Below are 17,305 nucleotides of genomic sequence, written 5' to 3'. Positions count from 1 at the left end.
ATGCTGATGATGTATTAAAATGATGATGAATTTACAGGCCCTTTGTCTTTTCCAGTGTTGTATTGTTTTTCCATTTAAAACTTAAGTTCTCTTGAAATTGAACAGCTCTATCAAGTCACATGGATTTCACTGAAATTGCATTTCAACAAAATGCATAGGAAAATACTTAGGAAAGTATTTTGACACTGTAAATCTAAACCTTTTGAACAATTTGGAAATAAATATTTTTATTTTTCGAACTGCTTTTTTGCTTAGGACTGCCTAAAAGAATAATTTCTTTTTCTAATCAAAAAGAGACACATAAGATTTCAGATTGCATTGAGGTGTTGCACTTTGAGCTGAAATTTACTTGGAGTTTCACTCAGGTACGATTTTGAAATGTTTAGAAAGTTGCCTTAAAGTAAAAGAATGGAAAAAAAAAAAGACCAAAACAAAATAAAAATCAAAACAGCCAAACCACAATGCCCTGGAATTCTTCAGTCATAGCATGTTCCAAAAGACCTCTGGCCACTGCATAAGTGTGGTGCAAGGCTATAAAATAATTTTATATTAGCAGATGAAGTAGAATTCATCCAGGTACATTGTCAGTATTTCTCCAACATTCTGTAGCATGTTATTTGGAAATGCAGTGGTTAGATAGAACTAGCAAAATGAAAAGAAAGTTATAACTAATCCTTCACATTTCTATTTCCATCTGTGATGAAAAACCAAGTGACTGAAGGTGTTAAGTCTCAGAAAAGGAAGTTGAGAATCAATATCTGATTTTAAAAATGCATGCTGTAAGCAGCTGGAGGAAGAAACACATGTATATTTGGGCAGTCTTTAATTAGTTCACTTGTGGTTTGAACTGGTACTTATCATAAATTCATTAATGCATTTAAAAGATCAGCACATCAACTTCAGATCTTTGACACCAGCCAAGCAGTCTGAATCAATTAATTTGAAAGCCTCCAAAAGCATGGATCTGGGTAAGAAGGGCTGGGGTGACATGCAGGTCAGCGTTTTAGCCTTAGCCCATCTGCACCATCTCTGATACTTGCTTTTGTTTCTTTAACACTAACATCAGGGAGTAACTTCTGCAGAGGAGCTGCAGTGATGGGAACAATGGTCAGCCTCCTCTAGCAGCTATTTGCAAATACCCTTTTTATTGGAGCTGAAGAAAGTTTGTTCGTTTTTTGTTTGGGTTTTGTTGTTTGGTTTTTTTTTTTTTAAAGGCCCATTGTATTGAAATCCTAGCTGAGGAAAAGGGGGAATGATGGAAAAATGAGCAGAAAGAATTGCTGTACAAGTTTTGTATGCCTAAAATATAAAGCAAAACCAGCAATCACAAAAGTAATTTCTTTTATAGAATATAAATGATTCTAAAACTACACTGGACAAAGGGAAACATTCCTAACACAAGTTGTTTATTTCTTCATTGACAATGACAAACACAAGCAATCAAAGTGTTGCAGTAGGTCTTTATAAATGCTTGAAGAGTGTAAGGTTATGGTTCTCTACCCATCAGTGCAGGAAATCTTGCAGGGGGGTGAAGCAGAAAGTAAAAGGTTCTTTCAATACCAGGAAAGCATTTGCAGGTGGAAGATTGAAGTGTTACTGCAGCCGAAAACCAAGCCAGGCTTTAATGAGGGTTCAAGAAAGCTTGTTAAGTCTCAAAAAAACCCAGATAAGGTTTTCTTTTTCATTTTGCTTCTTCTTGGCCACACTCAGTCTTTATCTGTTTGTTTTGGTTTTATTTCAAATTCCAGTGTTGATGGGGAAACTTTGAGGACTGCCATTAGGATATCTTTAACAGTAGATTTGTGTGCTTTGCTGGATCAGGTTTTGTACACCATTAATAGAAAGCAATTAATTTCATATATATATTCAAGGTGGATTTTTGTTACCTTGCAGGTTATTTTTCCCCTGAAATGTTCCAGACTGGTCTTAGGCTTTGTATTGTTGATTTTTATTGTCATCTTAACAGGATATTTTGATGTAACGTTAAGTGTGTGTACTCCTCTAATGGCATGTAAGGAAAGCCAGACAGTTACTAATGCATGGAATGCATAAGAATGGATATGATTAATTTAAGAAAGGTCTTAAGGCAGAATTATAACACTACTGCATGACCAGGCCAGAAATCAGTCGTTTTCATCTTCTGTTCCACTGTTTTAATGAAGAGTAATGTATTGGGTACTTTTTTAAGAATGAAAGTGCTCTCAAAAAATGGTTGAATTTACAGACTTGAGTCAAAACATAAATTATACGTAGTCTACTAGAAAAATGGATGTTCAGCTTTACTGAGTCATCTTTTAGAAAGGTTTGCTTCCAGCTCCCACAGAACTCCCAAGAAAGAATGCTCATAAGCACCCAGTGTAGAGTTAGGCAGTGGGAGTGTGCATGAGAGCATATTCAGAGCTGCCAGGTAACTCATACTTCAAATTCTATACACAATCTGCTCTTGACACCCAAAAGCAATCCTTTGAGAATATATACGAGTCGCTAAATGATGGTGGCTAAAAACTAAAATACAATTGGATACAAAAATAAAATAACAATGGGATACAAATACATCTTTTAGGTTGTTCAAAAATTGTTGTCTGTAGAAGTTACTGTTGAAAATGCCACTTGTGTTATAAAAGTAAAAAATAAAAAGGGTGATAACCAGTCTGATTGGGTATGTGAAGGTAAATCTACTACTTGAGACAGTCATGTAAGGAACTGGAGGGACTATGAAAGATCTGCACTATATTGTTTTATAAATAACAATAGATGAAGTAAAATTCCTTGCACATAGCTTGGCAAATAATGAAACTGGGGAAGATGAAAGCTAGGGCCTTTTACAGTCTTCCTCTAGCAAGCAGTGAAGTACCATGTTTGGCTTCCCACCTTTTGAAAGATTTTAAGCAGAAACTACTGTCTGGAAGAGGAAACGGAACAGAAACATGAAAATCTCAAGTGAAGTAACTGCAATATACAGTGCTTCAATTACAAATAAAATCCCAAGAGTTTGGTATACAAAAATGTTCTTCCAAATAGAACATTCATATAATACACATTCCAGGATGGATTTTTGGGAAAACAAAGTTATTTCTTAGGGTTTTTTGCTTGCTTCTTACTTAACTGCAGTCATGACCAGTAGTAACTTCTCATCCCAAGATGCAGCTGTGTACCCATTACTGATTTCAGTGCACTGTTTCCTGAAAAAAAAAGGAAAGAGGGAAGTCATCTTTCAGCTAATTTGGTAGCAGAGGGGAGATGTCCTTTCTTTGAAATGTTCTAAGCCCTATTTTTCCAGGAGTCATGGGATGCTGTCCACTTACTACTTTTCTTTTGTTCTCAAGTTCTGTCAGTCCCTTTAAAAACAAATCTAACATGATGAATGGAAGAAAACAGAGAATTGGAGTCCAGGAGGGGAGCTCTGAGGCCTTAGAACACGTGATTTAGATGCAGTTTCTTTCTTTTTAAACCAATTGTCTCTGAATCATGTGTCTCTACAGATCTGTGAAATCACTCAGAGACTGGGTCGAGAGACCCAGAATGACAATCACAGATTCAGTAGGCAACAGAACTGGTCTAATACAGGGCATAAATGTGAAATCTGTACTGCCACTCACTTAGGAAATATTCTACTTCACCTTGAAATGTGTATAATGCATCCAGTGCCTAATTATGAGGTTACAAAGGCAGGGATTGCTAAATGATATCCCCATCTGAAGGATCATCGAAGATGGGTAAGAGAACATTTTAAACAGAAGAAAATCCAGATGTTATTATGGATTGTGAATCTTACATGAAAAGAGTAAATTCATTAAATTAGGGAGCTAGTGAAATTGCATAGTAAGGATCTTCCTGGCTTTGATGAGGCCTGATGTATATACAAGGCAAATCTGTTAAGTAAAGACTAGTTTATAATTACACAGGTTCACAGTGGAAACCCATTGAACACTGATGTTTATCCTTTCAGTTTTATATATATTTAGGCCCAGAAACCTTTGAGTGTTTAATCTGCTTTTCATTCATTTTTCATTCATACCTATTTACAAAATAATAATTGCTATAAATTAATATCCTCAGTGAATAATGTGAGGTAATAAGGATGGGTGAAAAAGTTTCAGTACTGCTAACATGTTGCATCAATTTGTTGTTGTCACTCTCCAGAGCAAACCCTGCAGTGAAAGGAACTTGGCATATCCAGCTGTAGGTTACTTGCCAGTGGGGCAGCTGGAGTTTATTGACACTTGATGCATGACTAAATTGTTGGTTGGGCAGCTGGGCAGGAGCAGAGGGCATGAACTACTGCCACCTGGTTATTTAGGCTGTCATGCCGTGAGTCCTATGCACTGACACAAGTCTTAATTGCCAAATTCACAGATAGCATGAACCCAAAAGTAGCATTGCCTGAAGTTGGTGTACTTCAAGAACTCATTTTCTTTCCAGATGAGTTAGTTTTTGCTTGAACCTACTTTAAAAAATAAAATAAAAATCAATGGCATGTGTCATTGAGTTACTGTTGTAGAAATCAAGGAAAAAAAAGAAAAAGGCACATCCAGTGGTAATGATATTTTTTTTGGTTTTGCAGATACGAGCAGAACTTGCCTCATATGTGCAGATGTCCTTATGCAGAGTGTGTGGGGGCAGGGTGACTGGTTCCCTGTTTTAGTATCCATCATTTCCACAGTGATCAAATGCTTCTCAAAATTTACAGCTTCATTCAGTGTAATAGGCTACAGATTAGTTCCATGTCAGCTATAAGTCTTAATGTTCTTCCCTGCTGCTGTGTTGAGATACTGACAGCACTTTCTGGATCACTGGCAGAGTTCATATCCTGAGTCTTACGGTATATATTTCTTTGCCTTGCCTACTTTTATTTTGAACAGGTGGTGATAAAAAGATCACAGGCCCCTGTTTTCTTCTGCTGATCCTGGCACCTGACACATCCTCTCAGTTGAATTTTTTTTGTTGTTCTTCAGCCATGGTCACCCATATGTTAGCAAAGCAAAGATTCCCCCTTATAACTGCGACTTCAAGAATTTGTGCAGGGCCAAAGTCTGACTTCGTGCTAACCAGAGTTGCACTGCATGCCAAGCTTGGACTTGTGCTTAGAGCACAGTGTTAAAAATAATCAAAACAAAATGAAAAAGGTGGAAATAAATGTTGTGTTTTCCCTTCCCACTGAACTGGAACACTTCTTTTGAAACTTAACAGCAGATTAAAAATTAAGAAATCAGTGGCTTCTAAATAAGTCATTGGAAGGATGATTTTCCCTTTCCTTTAACAACCTTCTATATACACACATTTTCACTTACATTACCACAGTTCTCTAGAGAAGAATTTCTATCTAATATTTTGTCAGAATCCATTTTCAATAGTGTTTGTTTTTTTAATGATATTAAAAAGGTAATTTTTGTAATGTTAATGTGAAATTGTTTTTTAATGTTTTATTGGAAGGTGTAAATCAGCGTGCTCTATGAAAACGAAAGGAAAGAAGGTGTCTTATCTCCAACACCCTCACTTTCCATAGATCTTTATGCATGGGAGTGGTTTAGGCTGTGCATAAATGTACTGTAAAAACTACAGCCATGGGAATTGTATGCAAACACATGAAAGTGTGGCTTGTTTTAACCTGAAGCAACGTGAAATTGAATCATATGAATATATAGCAATTCTGTTGTGTATCAATTCAGGCAAAGTACTGTGTGGATTTTTATTTGAGGATGTTGCTTTAATAACCCATGACCACTATCCCAAGGTGCTGCTTAATTCCCTCTTCTTTTCTCCATCAAAGGCAAAACCCCATAAATTTTAACTGATTAAGCTCTATAGCCTGAAGAAATGGATATGTCCTTTACTTGATTTTAAATGTGAGTGAAATATTGTTTGCTGAAACATCATTAGACATACTTGGAGTCCCTTAACCTTGGGGCACATTTATTAAAATATTGGCCAACTTATTTATTTAGGAATAATTAGCAAGTAAATGTGCAAGGTATAAGGTATGGAGTATTCTGCAAGGAAGCTAGTATTTAACTAAATGCTAATTTCTTTGTCAGTGAAGGGATGCATTCGATTACAGTTCATACTTCTAAAACGCCTCAAAATAAAGGGAAACCTGTGTCCCATATCCAGAAGGATGTGGAAAATGCAATCAAGATGCTATTAGCTGCTTCATGGTTTGCTCTGAAGCAGATTATTGTTACTCTGAGTGTAATTTCTGTAAACTGAAATAAATATCTCAAAACATAGCCAAATGAGGACCAGACAGAGCTAATGAAGATTGCTCTTTCAAGCAATGTTTGGATTCAGATACAATTGAGAGAATGCATTTGGGAAGTCCCTAGTGAGAGTTGTGGTATTAGTGGGACAAAAAGTAGTTTGGTATTTTATAGTCATTGTTTTGTTAACCATGTCATATGTATGCAATACATTTATTTGGTTGCTTTGAGTTGAAACCAATTTCAGAACTGGATTTAGGAGCTAGTTAGGGTTGTTAGAGCATTAATGAGGAATTGGAGAAGCCAGATCAGAATTCTAAGAATCTTTTCAATGTTACTGGCTTATAACAGTAATTTAACAAATCATCTTTGGAAGAGAGGCTTTTCAAAAACAAAAATGTTACAGGTTTAGGAAAAACTATATTGCTTATGGCTGTGATTGTCTTTGGTATCAAGGGCTAAAAGATATTTTAACAATATTCTAACATCATGAGTTGCTTTCTAGTACTGTCAGATTAGATGTACATTTTCTGAGGGTACTCTGCAGAATCAGTTTTTACAAATGACCACAATGCAGTTTTCATAGTTTAAATGACTTTCAAATTTCTGTTTGTAAGATCTATAAGTCAGGAATGAAACAAAATCATTTCTTAAGTGATAGGGACACTGTTAAATGAATTGAAATAAGACTGAAATTAGGTTTTTTCTGTTTGTGAAGAGAGGCTTTTAACAAGGCTAATTTTGTTGTTCAGTTTTACACCAAATCTGCACTGATGCAGTTGACGGGATGGTGAGTTGTGGCATAAAGGCAGAAGTGGGCAGATGAGAATATCAACTTTCTGGACTGGTTTTGTAGAAATCATCTTAAGACACAAGGAAGTTTGTTGTGGAGCAGACTGAGAGCATCGTGTGAGCTGTGATGGTGACACAGCTGAGAACTTAGTAACACATGCTTGAGGTGGTTTTTTTAGGCTGCTTTAGTGTTAAGTTTGAGTGGATCTGTTAATGCAGTTAGATTATGAAAGTGTTGGGGGAGAAAACAGCAATTAAGTTAATGTATAGCTACTGTAAGAAAGAAGGTAAAGATGATAATGAAGTAACTTTTAAGAACACTGGTATAAATATATGTTGTCTAAACTTTGTCTTAAATCTGTTCCCTATCAATGCTTTCAATCAGTGAATGACAGATTACATTAGGAACTTGTAGTTTAACCCTAGGAATTTGGAAGAAGTGTTAATGACATGCGGAAGACGTGCAGCGGGGGAGTTTTAGCCTAGTATGGTTTCTCTGGAACAGAGGTGAGAGGGGATTAGAAAAGACAACAAAAGTGTAAAAGAAGCCGTGATGGCCTCAATTAACAGTGTAATCTTCAAGAACGAGTAGTTATGGCACTACAAGAAAGTGAAGAAATTTGTATCATGCCGGCTGGGAAATTGTAAAACAATGGTTTTTTTCTGCCGGGAGAAAAACTTCCATTTAAACTTAAATGTGCCCAGTGGACAGCCTCAACTGTACTGCTGGTTCTTCAACAAGCAGTAGTAATAGTAAATGCAAGCTTAAGCACTTTCATTCCCATGTGCTGACACACAAGATGTATCCCTTGGGGATCTTCTCCGAACACAATTGAATCGAAGTATTAAATCAGTTCTAACAAAATTGTTCTGAAAAATCTAATTAGAGAAAACCTTGTACAGGAGAGAAAAAGAATCCAGAATCTCGGTTTGGGTGTGATTTATTCCTGCCTTTGAATGTGCTGAACAGGGTATCCCAAGTATTGTGTTAGATGCCATTTTGGAAAAGGCTTACCCTTTTTTTTTTTTTTTCCCCTTGGCCCTTGTGCAAGCCTTTTGGTAGTCTCAGAGCTTTTCAACACTGAACAGAAAGCTATTAAGGACTCCTAAACCTTCATGAGTGAGTAGTTGGTGGATATCTGGGTGACCCCAGAATAAAAGCCCTTATATGAAGGACAGGTGAGGAGAGGGAATTACTGAAGGAAAATATTTTAAGACAGTGCAAGTTTGCCCTTTCTGATACACACATTTTATTGCTACTGTGGATTTTAGCCTGTGGTATTTGTATGCAGCACTTCAGGGCAAACCTAGAACAGAAATCAGCATTTTCTAAGTGGTGGTTGTGAGACAACAATTGACACCACTTCTCTGAGTGATTTATGCCGCTCCTCGATGGGGAAACGCTTCACCCAGAAAATAAAACTGGCAGGAGAATTATGTCCTTGGCACTATCACTGACTAAAATTAATGGATGATGCACTGTCTTCATTATGATGAAAAGGCTGGGTAAGGATACCAGGAAAAAACAGTGACCCATTTGAGGCTTTGCTTTCTTATCATGTGTTTTTACCATAGAAACTGATGGCTTCTGAAAAGTATAGAAGCATTATTTATATATGTAGTTCGGGAATACAGCCCTTATGGATTGATTCATGTACAGTGAGAAATTTTATATTTGGCTTCCTGTTAACTAAAAAAGGTATTTGTTAGGAAATTTGTTTTTTAGGAAATTCTTTTGTGTTTCAGTATCTTGTATTATTATTCCTCATTAATTGTAATTTTAATCCTTGTTTGCTTCTTTTCTGAGCACAGAACTGCAGCTGGTCTTCAAAGGTACGTGTCAGTTTGTCCAGCAGAAACACATGTGACTTTTGCATGTTTAGAAGATTTTTTAGTAGCTCTTGGTCAATGTGCAAAACTGATCCTTCACAAAAGAGTCCCTTAAGCAGCACCCTGTATCTTGTGAACGGTAGTAACTCTTTGGTTTGGGGAAAAGTAATGTAATGGTTCAGCAATTGAACTGGGCAGAAGGAGGGAAATTGGTTATCATGATTGGCAGCAGAATTGATTTGTGCTTCTCTAAACCGCAGTTTGGAACTAGATTGTTTACCTGTGTGTAAGCCTGGACTGTATTTGAGGCAAACTTTGAGAGGTACAGAAGGTGGTTGTGTGCTAAACGATTGGAAGTCACGCAATTCAAATGGCTACCTTGAGTAGGGCACAGAAATGGCAGTCAAAACATGTACGTGGAAGGACATGAAGGCACGTTGGGTGCTTTTACTGTTGCTAAACAATACTATTTATTTTCTTGAAGCAAAACAGCACTCCAGAATATTACTGTAGGAAATACTAAAAAATTCTAATCATTCATGGCATAGAGAGATGGGGTTTCTTACCCTCTCTAGTGGTTGTTGGCGTAGTTTAAAAAAAGTGACAGTTGTTTCCTATCAGCTGGACAGATTTGTTTGGTTTGGTAATATTCCATTTTGCATAATCTGTGGTCTTTCTAGGCCTCCAAATGTCCATGATTTTATTAAGTAGCTGTAGAACTTCTTTCATTTTTATTTCAGCAATTACTTTGAGTAGTGACGGTGAATGCATAACTGGTTTCTGTGGTGAAAATGTGGTTCCTAAATAATAGATGTTACTTTAAAAGAGCTGGCATGATTTCTACGGACAAACATTAATAACTTCATGAACTAACAATCCCTGGGGTTCCAGGGACCTTTCAAAATGTGAAGTATTTGTTTGAGTCACAAATTAAGGAGAAGTGTCTTCTTGTTAGTGAATCTATTTATTCTCTTGTATGAACCTTTTTTTTTTTTTTTTTTTGAGATTTTTCTTTGCTGTCCCCAAATTAGGTGGTTTTGGGGTTTTTTGAGATGTTATGCATTTAATAATTCTGGCTCAAGAATATACAGTAATTCTAGTGTCTTCATAAAAAGTTACTTGTGCATTCCCAAGTATGATCTTTTTGAGCTGAAATATTTCAGTTATTTGCAAAGTAATTACTATTTGATGTTAAAATAATTAGAATTCTTTTTACTTGAGTTCTAAGAGTAGATGGTATTTTTTCCTTGTTTAAAATCTTTCAGGTGATTTTCTACAAAGACAGGCTAACACTAGTAGAATCTTAGAAAATAAATTTCCTCTTAGTTCTTGTCTTTTTTCAAAGGCCAAGGACTAGAGAGAGACTATTTTTGTCATAACTGAATGTTTGTATCAATTTTGAACAACGTGCAAAGAAGTGTTTTCAAATGGTGTTTTGTGTAACAGGATGTCCAGTGTACTTCCTAAATGAAATCTTTAGTTTTCAACCTTGGCATACAAAGTATTTATCTTCTGTTAGCCTTTTTCTTTTATTCCTTTTTTTTTTTTTTTCTGTTGTCTTCTCCTTGTTTCCAGGGGAAACAAGGGAAGGAATAGGATTCTTTTCCAGTGGTCTTTTCTGTGCTACTCCTGTTCAGTCTAATGAAAGATGGCCAGCCTAGAAGGCCCTGCCTAAGCGTAATAACCCATGAAATGAAAACTACCCTGTGGAGGTGCACACGTATTTTGCTCAAACTTTGATATAGAACTTTAATATTTGCATTTCCCAGTTTTTGTGCATGTGTGTGCTTAAACTCATAATGCTAACCTTGTATTTTGGTAAGATTATTTTTCATTTTTTAATCATTTTATTCTTCCTTTTTTCCCTCCAGTATTAAAATCTAATTTTTGTGTGTGAAGCTGGTGTGTAAAGTATGATTATGTTAAATGGATTTATCCCTTTTAATAATATAAAACTTAGTTTCAGGCAAACCTAGTCATCAGCATAGTTTTAAAAAAAATACTATGAACCTTGGGTTTTGTCTTTTTTCTAAAGTTCCTATGTACTGTAACATTACCTGCTTTAAGTAATTATCATACATTATACTGGTTGCCATTAGTGACTGCTGTAATTAAGGTTGTGAATCAGTTTCCATTATAATCCCTTGTTTTCACACAATCATAACTTGTCAGAGCACTGATCTTTAGGACCAAAGTTTTCCATGGTTGTTTTGCTTAGAGAGAAATTTGAGGGGAGGGAGGAGGAAGATGAGTTTGAACTATCCTTATAGTAAATCCTAAATCCTTGTCCAGTCATTTTGCGTTATAGGATCAAACTGCATAGCAAGGAGTTCAATAGTTATCATTTCTAGGGACTAGAAAAAAGTTGAAAGGTCAAAGAGCGCAGAACTTCCTTGAGTTTTGTTTGCACTTCTAATTTTTACTAGTCCCACTGCCGTTTTGTTTAGCAGAATCGCTACATAATGCTGCAAACAGAATTAGTCTTACCTTATTAGCACTGTCATCCCACAAAAACTCTACACTATGTCAGTTTGCTGATAATCAGGTGACAATTAGATCACGGAAGTAGAGAAGAGATACAGTGGTCATTTGTGGATTCATGACTCCAGTTGTGAATCCCAGTCCTGAATCTTGATTTTTGAGGATAAAAGCTTCCCTAAATGTCAAGTGGGGAGGCAATATAAGAAAATATTTACTGTGATTATTTTCCCAGTAGTAACTCCCAAGTGTCAGTAACTACTGTACTGCTCTTTCCTGGGTAGAAAATAGCAGGTTCTTGTATCATTACAGATAACCCTCTATGTAAACTTTTTATAGTGACCGCTATACAGAGCTTGTTTAAGTTTGCATTTATGGAATTTTTGGTATGACTTGACAATTTATTTTATCATATAAAGAGATTATGTTTTAAGGCGAGCTATAAGGGAGTGCTTGGGCAGGCAGAGTTGAAGGATAAGCTTTCAACCCTCACATTCATTTCCTGTTCTTGTTTTATCATCCCTAACATTACATTTACCACCATTTCTTTGCATAGAATTCGTTTTAAGAAATAGTGATTGGTTCTTCCCCTCAGCCCTCCAGGAGAGTATTTTAATTAGTTTCTTGAGATATGTGATGATAAACTGAAGTTACTGAACAGAACTTCCAATTCCTGTTACATTCAGAATTTGCTCCTCCACTACTGTCTGCAAACTGTTGCTACTGCAAACAACTTCCTTTATAAGATGATGTGAAATACTCCAAAATTACAATTTATAGACAAAATATAACATACAAAACATGCATAAGCCTTCAAAAGATCAGTGTTTGGGAGACCTTATTATCTGCAGAGGTCCTGTGAGGCAGTGAGATGTCTTGCAGATGGGAAGGTTTCCACATCTGGATTCTTTTTACAATTGAGGTCTTTGATCTGAAAATGTTACAACTCTCCTATGCCCTGTGATTTGTCTGGCAAGATGAGTTATTTACAAGTGCAATTGCTCTTCTGACAACTCAGTTTTGAGTGTGTAAGTGCTGAGGTCCTGATCTGTAACCCACAAGGACTGCTGGTAGTCCTTTTATTGGTTTCAGAGGGCTTTGATTCAGATATTTGGACTTTGAAGCACCCCATGGGGATTAGGTAAAGAAAGGCTTTTTTTTTTTCATATTATTATAATTTAAAGATTCATGATGCTGTGTCTGAAATAATATGACAGTGTTTCAAAGGCTTGTGAATTTAAATAAGTTTCTGATCTTTGTGTCTTTTCTTTTATTTCTCCAGTGGCAGATGAAAGCAAAGTTGGTTTGTTGGCCGGACACAAATCGGGTAAGCTGTCCTCCTATTTTGGAGAAAAAGTCAGCAACTTAAAAGTAGCATGGGCAGTAAATGAAATCAGCTTCCAGAAACTGTGGTGATGAAGAGGCCAATTGAGGCATTACTTTGTATGCACTGACTCCAAGTTGAATGATGATGAATTAGGGATTGCTCTTAACCAGGTAGTGTATGTTGCCAAGTCATTCTCAGGAAGAGTTGTAACTTTATTTTTCAGTACAGGTGTTGTAAATTGAAGAAAATGCACTTTCAAATAAGTGGAAGTGCAGTGTCTCTTATGGAGTGTAGAGACTTAAACAATACACACTTTGAGAAGTACAAGTGTTTCTTTGCTTTCTCTTCTTGCTCTGAGTTGCCCTTCCATTACCAGGAATATGGAAGACAACACTAAAAAAATTCTACAGAGTAAAAAAAAGTGTTACAGCTTTTCCTTTCATTGTGCAGGAGAAATAATTTGGTTTTTCTTAAACTTTTCAGGTGATAATAATAAAAGAAAATTAGCCCATAGTGCTGTAATTACTGTACCTGCTTACTAAATAAGTTCACCAACCATGCCATGGTATTGTACAGCTTGCAGCTGTTGTATTAAAAAAACTTCCAAGGCTATGTCACGTAAGATTGTAATTTTTCATGAGCTGTGGGTAAGCTGACATGAGAAACCTTAAACTTCCTAGAAAACTTTAGTTATTCGGCAATCTCTTCTGATGTTAGAACATCCTGAAGTTTCAGGCTGCCCCTTTGTAGCACATTGTACATGCCTTTTTCCACTCTATTGATAGATCTAAGAGGCTGAATTCATGTAAAGGAAGGTCAGCTGTGAGATTCCTGATTGTTCATGGTATTCCTTCTCTCTACAAGTGGGTGTCCTCCTTTAGTTCTCTGGTGTGGATTTTCCTTATCTGAAGACTTTTTCCTGAACTTAGTAGACAAATTCTTTTTAAATTTTTTTGGCATCTTTCCTAAGCCTGTGAAGTTCTTGGATTCTCTTTCTGAATCAGGGAATAGTTCGTATGTCTTGTAATATTATCACTCCTGGGAAGAAAAACAGTTCTTCCAGCTTTCTCTTTTGGGAATGTGAAAGCTTCAAAGAAATGATCTTGTCAACTTGAAGAAGCTGGGGGTGTTGCCCTTGGACTTTTCCCTGTTCAGAAAAATTACTACAAACATTGCAACATCATGCAGTTTACCAAAGATCAATGGAATTTGCTGCTATCAAAGAATATTGGAGGGGTGAGATTATAACTCTTTGGCAATCAATTGTTGTAGGTACATTAAGCTTTATAATGTAATTTTTAGTAGCATTTGATATTTCTTCTGCGCACTTCTGCAGATTCTTGAAAACTGACTTTGAAAAGTTTTCTGTTTGAAGACACCTACAAATTTTATATGAACATGTAGACCCATGTTTATTGAACTTTGGCTTGTTTGCTTTACTTATTCCTCACAGATCTCTTACATATACCTAAGATCTTCCTTCATAAACTAAAATCAGTGGCCAGCAGATCACCCAAGGAATAGGCACAAAGATTCCTCAAGTTGTTTCTTTTTTTTTTCCCTTTTAGGAATAAAAGAATCTAGCTAACTTCTGAGAGGGTTGGTGTGTAAATTATTTTTGTTGGTCCTATCCACTTTACTGTTCAAATACCATTGGAAAACATTTCTCCTGCTCGCTATGTTCCATTTCCTAATGCTTCATAAAGAGAAATCAAGCTGAAATTTTGGTTTCCTCATATTTCCATTCATATATTTAATTTAAAGGTCTGTTCAAGAACGCAGTGTTCTTTTTCTCTGGTCCCTTTTTACTCTATGCTTTCTAGAATTATATGTCATATGTGCAATTTTCTGGCATTCAGTCACACCACAGAACTCCTGTTTTAACATCATTCATTGTGCTGCCTTCCTATAGGGACCTTAAGAATGTTAAAAAGGAGACATTGCAGCTTCTTGTGCTGCAAGCAAAACACAGTTATTTTCTCATTACAAAATGAAGAGTTTCCATCCTATTCTAGACTTCAGGAAACTAAATGTATTTCTCTACAGAATTAATTATCACCTACTCACAATCAATGCAATTATCCTATCTCTCCTTCACTTGTTCTATAGAATACGCAGCAGAGTAATTCTCTCTAGGGGAATATCCTTTCTGTTTCTTCTGGGGCAATGGCTCTTCAGTTTAGTCTCAGCCTTTGGTACAGTTACTTTATCCCTCACATATTACATGTTACTGAGCAGCAGCAGCAGGAGTTAGAGGCGTGCATTCATTTCAAAAAGCGTGAAAACAATTCTCCGTAAGACTCAGGAATTAGAAGGATCTGTAGCTCTAGCCCCATCTGTCTCTTTGTATATTGCACTCAGAAGCAGTAGCTCCTTTCCCCCCACCCTCCTTAAAAAGTAGATTTGATTTTTAGAGGTATGTCTAGATACATCCTGAGCTTGTAAGCATGTTCTGTGGGAAGATGGCTGGAGCTTTGTTCCACATGTGTATGTGACCCTCATAGAAACCCCCCTGTGAATTCTGGTTCTCAAACCTGGCCTGTCCTTGATCTGGCTGGATGGAAAACCCCTGCTGTGGTTACAGGTGTTCTTAGTGTTGAAAATGTTTTCCACAATGCCATCAGCAAAAGCAGTGAAGTGCTGTATTGATGCCTCCTTGTCCTTTTCTGGAAAAAAAACAGATTTCAGACTGTGTGTGTGTAAGACAACTTCTCTGAATCCTCTAAGGAAGAATTTGTCCTCTGTAACCTTCCTGTGTGCTCAGCAATGGTATGCCAATACCAATGATGAGAATGAGAAGCAGACAAGCGGTGCCTCTGTTGTAAAGCAGAGAAGATCCTTAAAAATTCACAAAGATGAAAAATCAGCAAGCTTTAGCTTAGTTTTTCATAAACTCCTAGCTTCTTCTAAAAGCAGTTCTAGGGCAGTTAAGAGAATATCTTTATAAAGAAGGGCAAGACTTGCATATTGAGTACTGAAAATGAGTACTGAATTTTTTGCAGCTATTTTAATTTTTTTTCTAAAATTCTTTTTTGTGTTCTGATTTACTGCTTAGAACACTTTTAGTATGTATTGACTGTCTGCTGAGGTCCCTGCTGACACAGCTCTTTCAGATGATGCAGTGCTGGAGAAAAGCTGATGAGTCTTTCTTTATGAGCTCTGACATATTAATTAGCAAAATGGTCAAAAAAGCTTTCCTATTTTTATTTTAATGTCACTAGACCATGCTTTTGGCTGGGGTTGTGTTTCAAGACAGTTCTGAGACAAGATGAGTAAGATCCTATTTTCTTGCTGGCTGCTATGTGAGGAGCATGTGACTGGGCTATGGCTTAGTACCAGCAAGGCTGAGTGATAGGGGGGTAGCTCTGTTACCAAGCTGAATTTGAATTAATGCTATGTGTTTAAACCACAACATATGGCAAGAGATAGGGTTAGGATCTGAGTAGGAAAAGGCCCATTGGGATAGTTGGAAGGATGCTTCTGGTCAAGCTCTGTCCCTTAATGTTAATTTTGCTGGCAGTGCAGTTCCCATGTGGCTGTTCAGCCTGTAGGTAAGGTTAGTGTTCTGGAAAAGAAGGTCTGGAGAGGCAGCTGTACAGCTAAACCCTGCAAGGCAGGCTATCCTGGGACCTGAGTGCCATCACAGCTGTACTGCTTCGTGTGTGGGTGACTGAGTTGTGGTTAAACTGCAATTCAGATGAAAAGTGGAGATAGTTCGGAATAATTTAGGTTAAAGGTCTTGGTGTATCTCTGCATCCTTTAATGGCAGGATGTATTCTGCATTAAGGACATTTTTCTGAGGTTTTGTAAAGGCTAAGTGTGAGCTATTGGAACACCAGAAAAATCCTGTGGTTTTTGCATAGTTCTGTAGCACAAGAGGCTTCCTTTTAATCAAGGATTCTGGTGGGGGTTAATAGTGGATTTAGGAAAGACTACGGAAAGCTTGGTGCATGCTGCCGGGCTTGTTTGAGACTGCTGCCGTTGTAATAAGTTTGATTTGCAGGTAACACAATTATGTCGAAGAGGTGGATAGGGAAGTGCTGTTCTCCTCTCCTTATGCCTGATCTTATAATTTTATTAAATAAGCCTTCTTGCTGCTGTAGATGTCATTAAAGCTCAGCTTTTCAAAGGGAGCATTGGGTTTAGTACTGGGTTCATAAGGATTTATATAGTAACCAGGTCCACAGTAGAAAAGACTCATGTAAATGACTGAGCTGCCTGGCATACGCAATGAAGTGTCTGTCCAAACAAGGGCCTTGCCACTAACTGAAAGCATCTAGCATATGGAATCTGACCCTTCCCTTTGCATTTCTGAGAGGGAAAAAAAGGTCGATTTGAAATTTTTTTTATTCTCTTTGAGAATAAGTGTAATACTTGGCTGCTTCAATCATTCTTGTAAATGTGAAGAGGACTTGTGTACTTCACAGTCTGCAGTATACCTCAGCAATACCATTGTAGCCTGACCTATGTGTCTTGGCTTGGATACTGGATATAAGCAGTGTCATGTCACTGGAAACTGTGCAATGTGATTTTTCCCTTCGTTCAGCCCGTGTGATGCTCGGTGCCATTTCAGTGTGACTGGCTCAAAAACTGAGCAAGTACCTTTCTATGATGCTTCAGTTCACTCTGTTACCCACAACTCGTGGCTCTGTAAGCTTTGAATAATTAAACTGTGGATTAT

General features: G+C 37.0%; 1 protein-coding gene across 1 annotated transcript in view; it reads left to right on the top strand.

The window, feature by feature from the left end:
- The window catches only part of PARD3B (par-3 family cell polarity regulator beta), a 382,717-nt gene that overhangs the window by 201,392 nt on the left and 164,020 nt on the right, over positions 1-17,305 (top strand). Inside the window, exons 15-17 of the mRNA XM_017735561.1 lie at positions 853-968; positions 8,802-8,822; positions 12,580-12,624. Of these exons, the coding sequence (XP_017591050.1) occupies positions 853-968; positions 8,802-8,822; positions 12,580-12,624 (182 nt within the window). The remainder of the gene's footprint in view (positions 1-852; positions 969-8,801; positions 8,823-12,579; positions 12,625-17,305) is intronic.

The sequence above is a fragment of the Corvus brachyrhynchos genome, unplaced genomic scaffold, assembly GCF_000691975.1.
Source record: "Corvus brachyrhynchos isolate BGI_N302 unplaced genomic scaffold, ASM69197v1 scaffold255, whole genome shotgun sequence".
Classification (NCBI taxonomy): domain Eukaryota; kingdom Metazoa; phylum Chordata; class Aves; order Passeriformes; family Corvidae; genus Corvus; species Corvus brachyrhynchos.
This window is presented reverse-complemented; position numbering and strand designations above follow the sequence as displayed.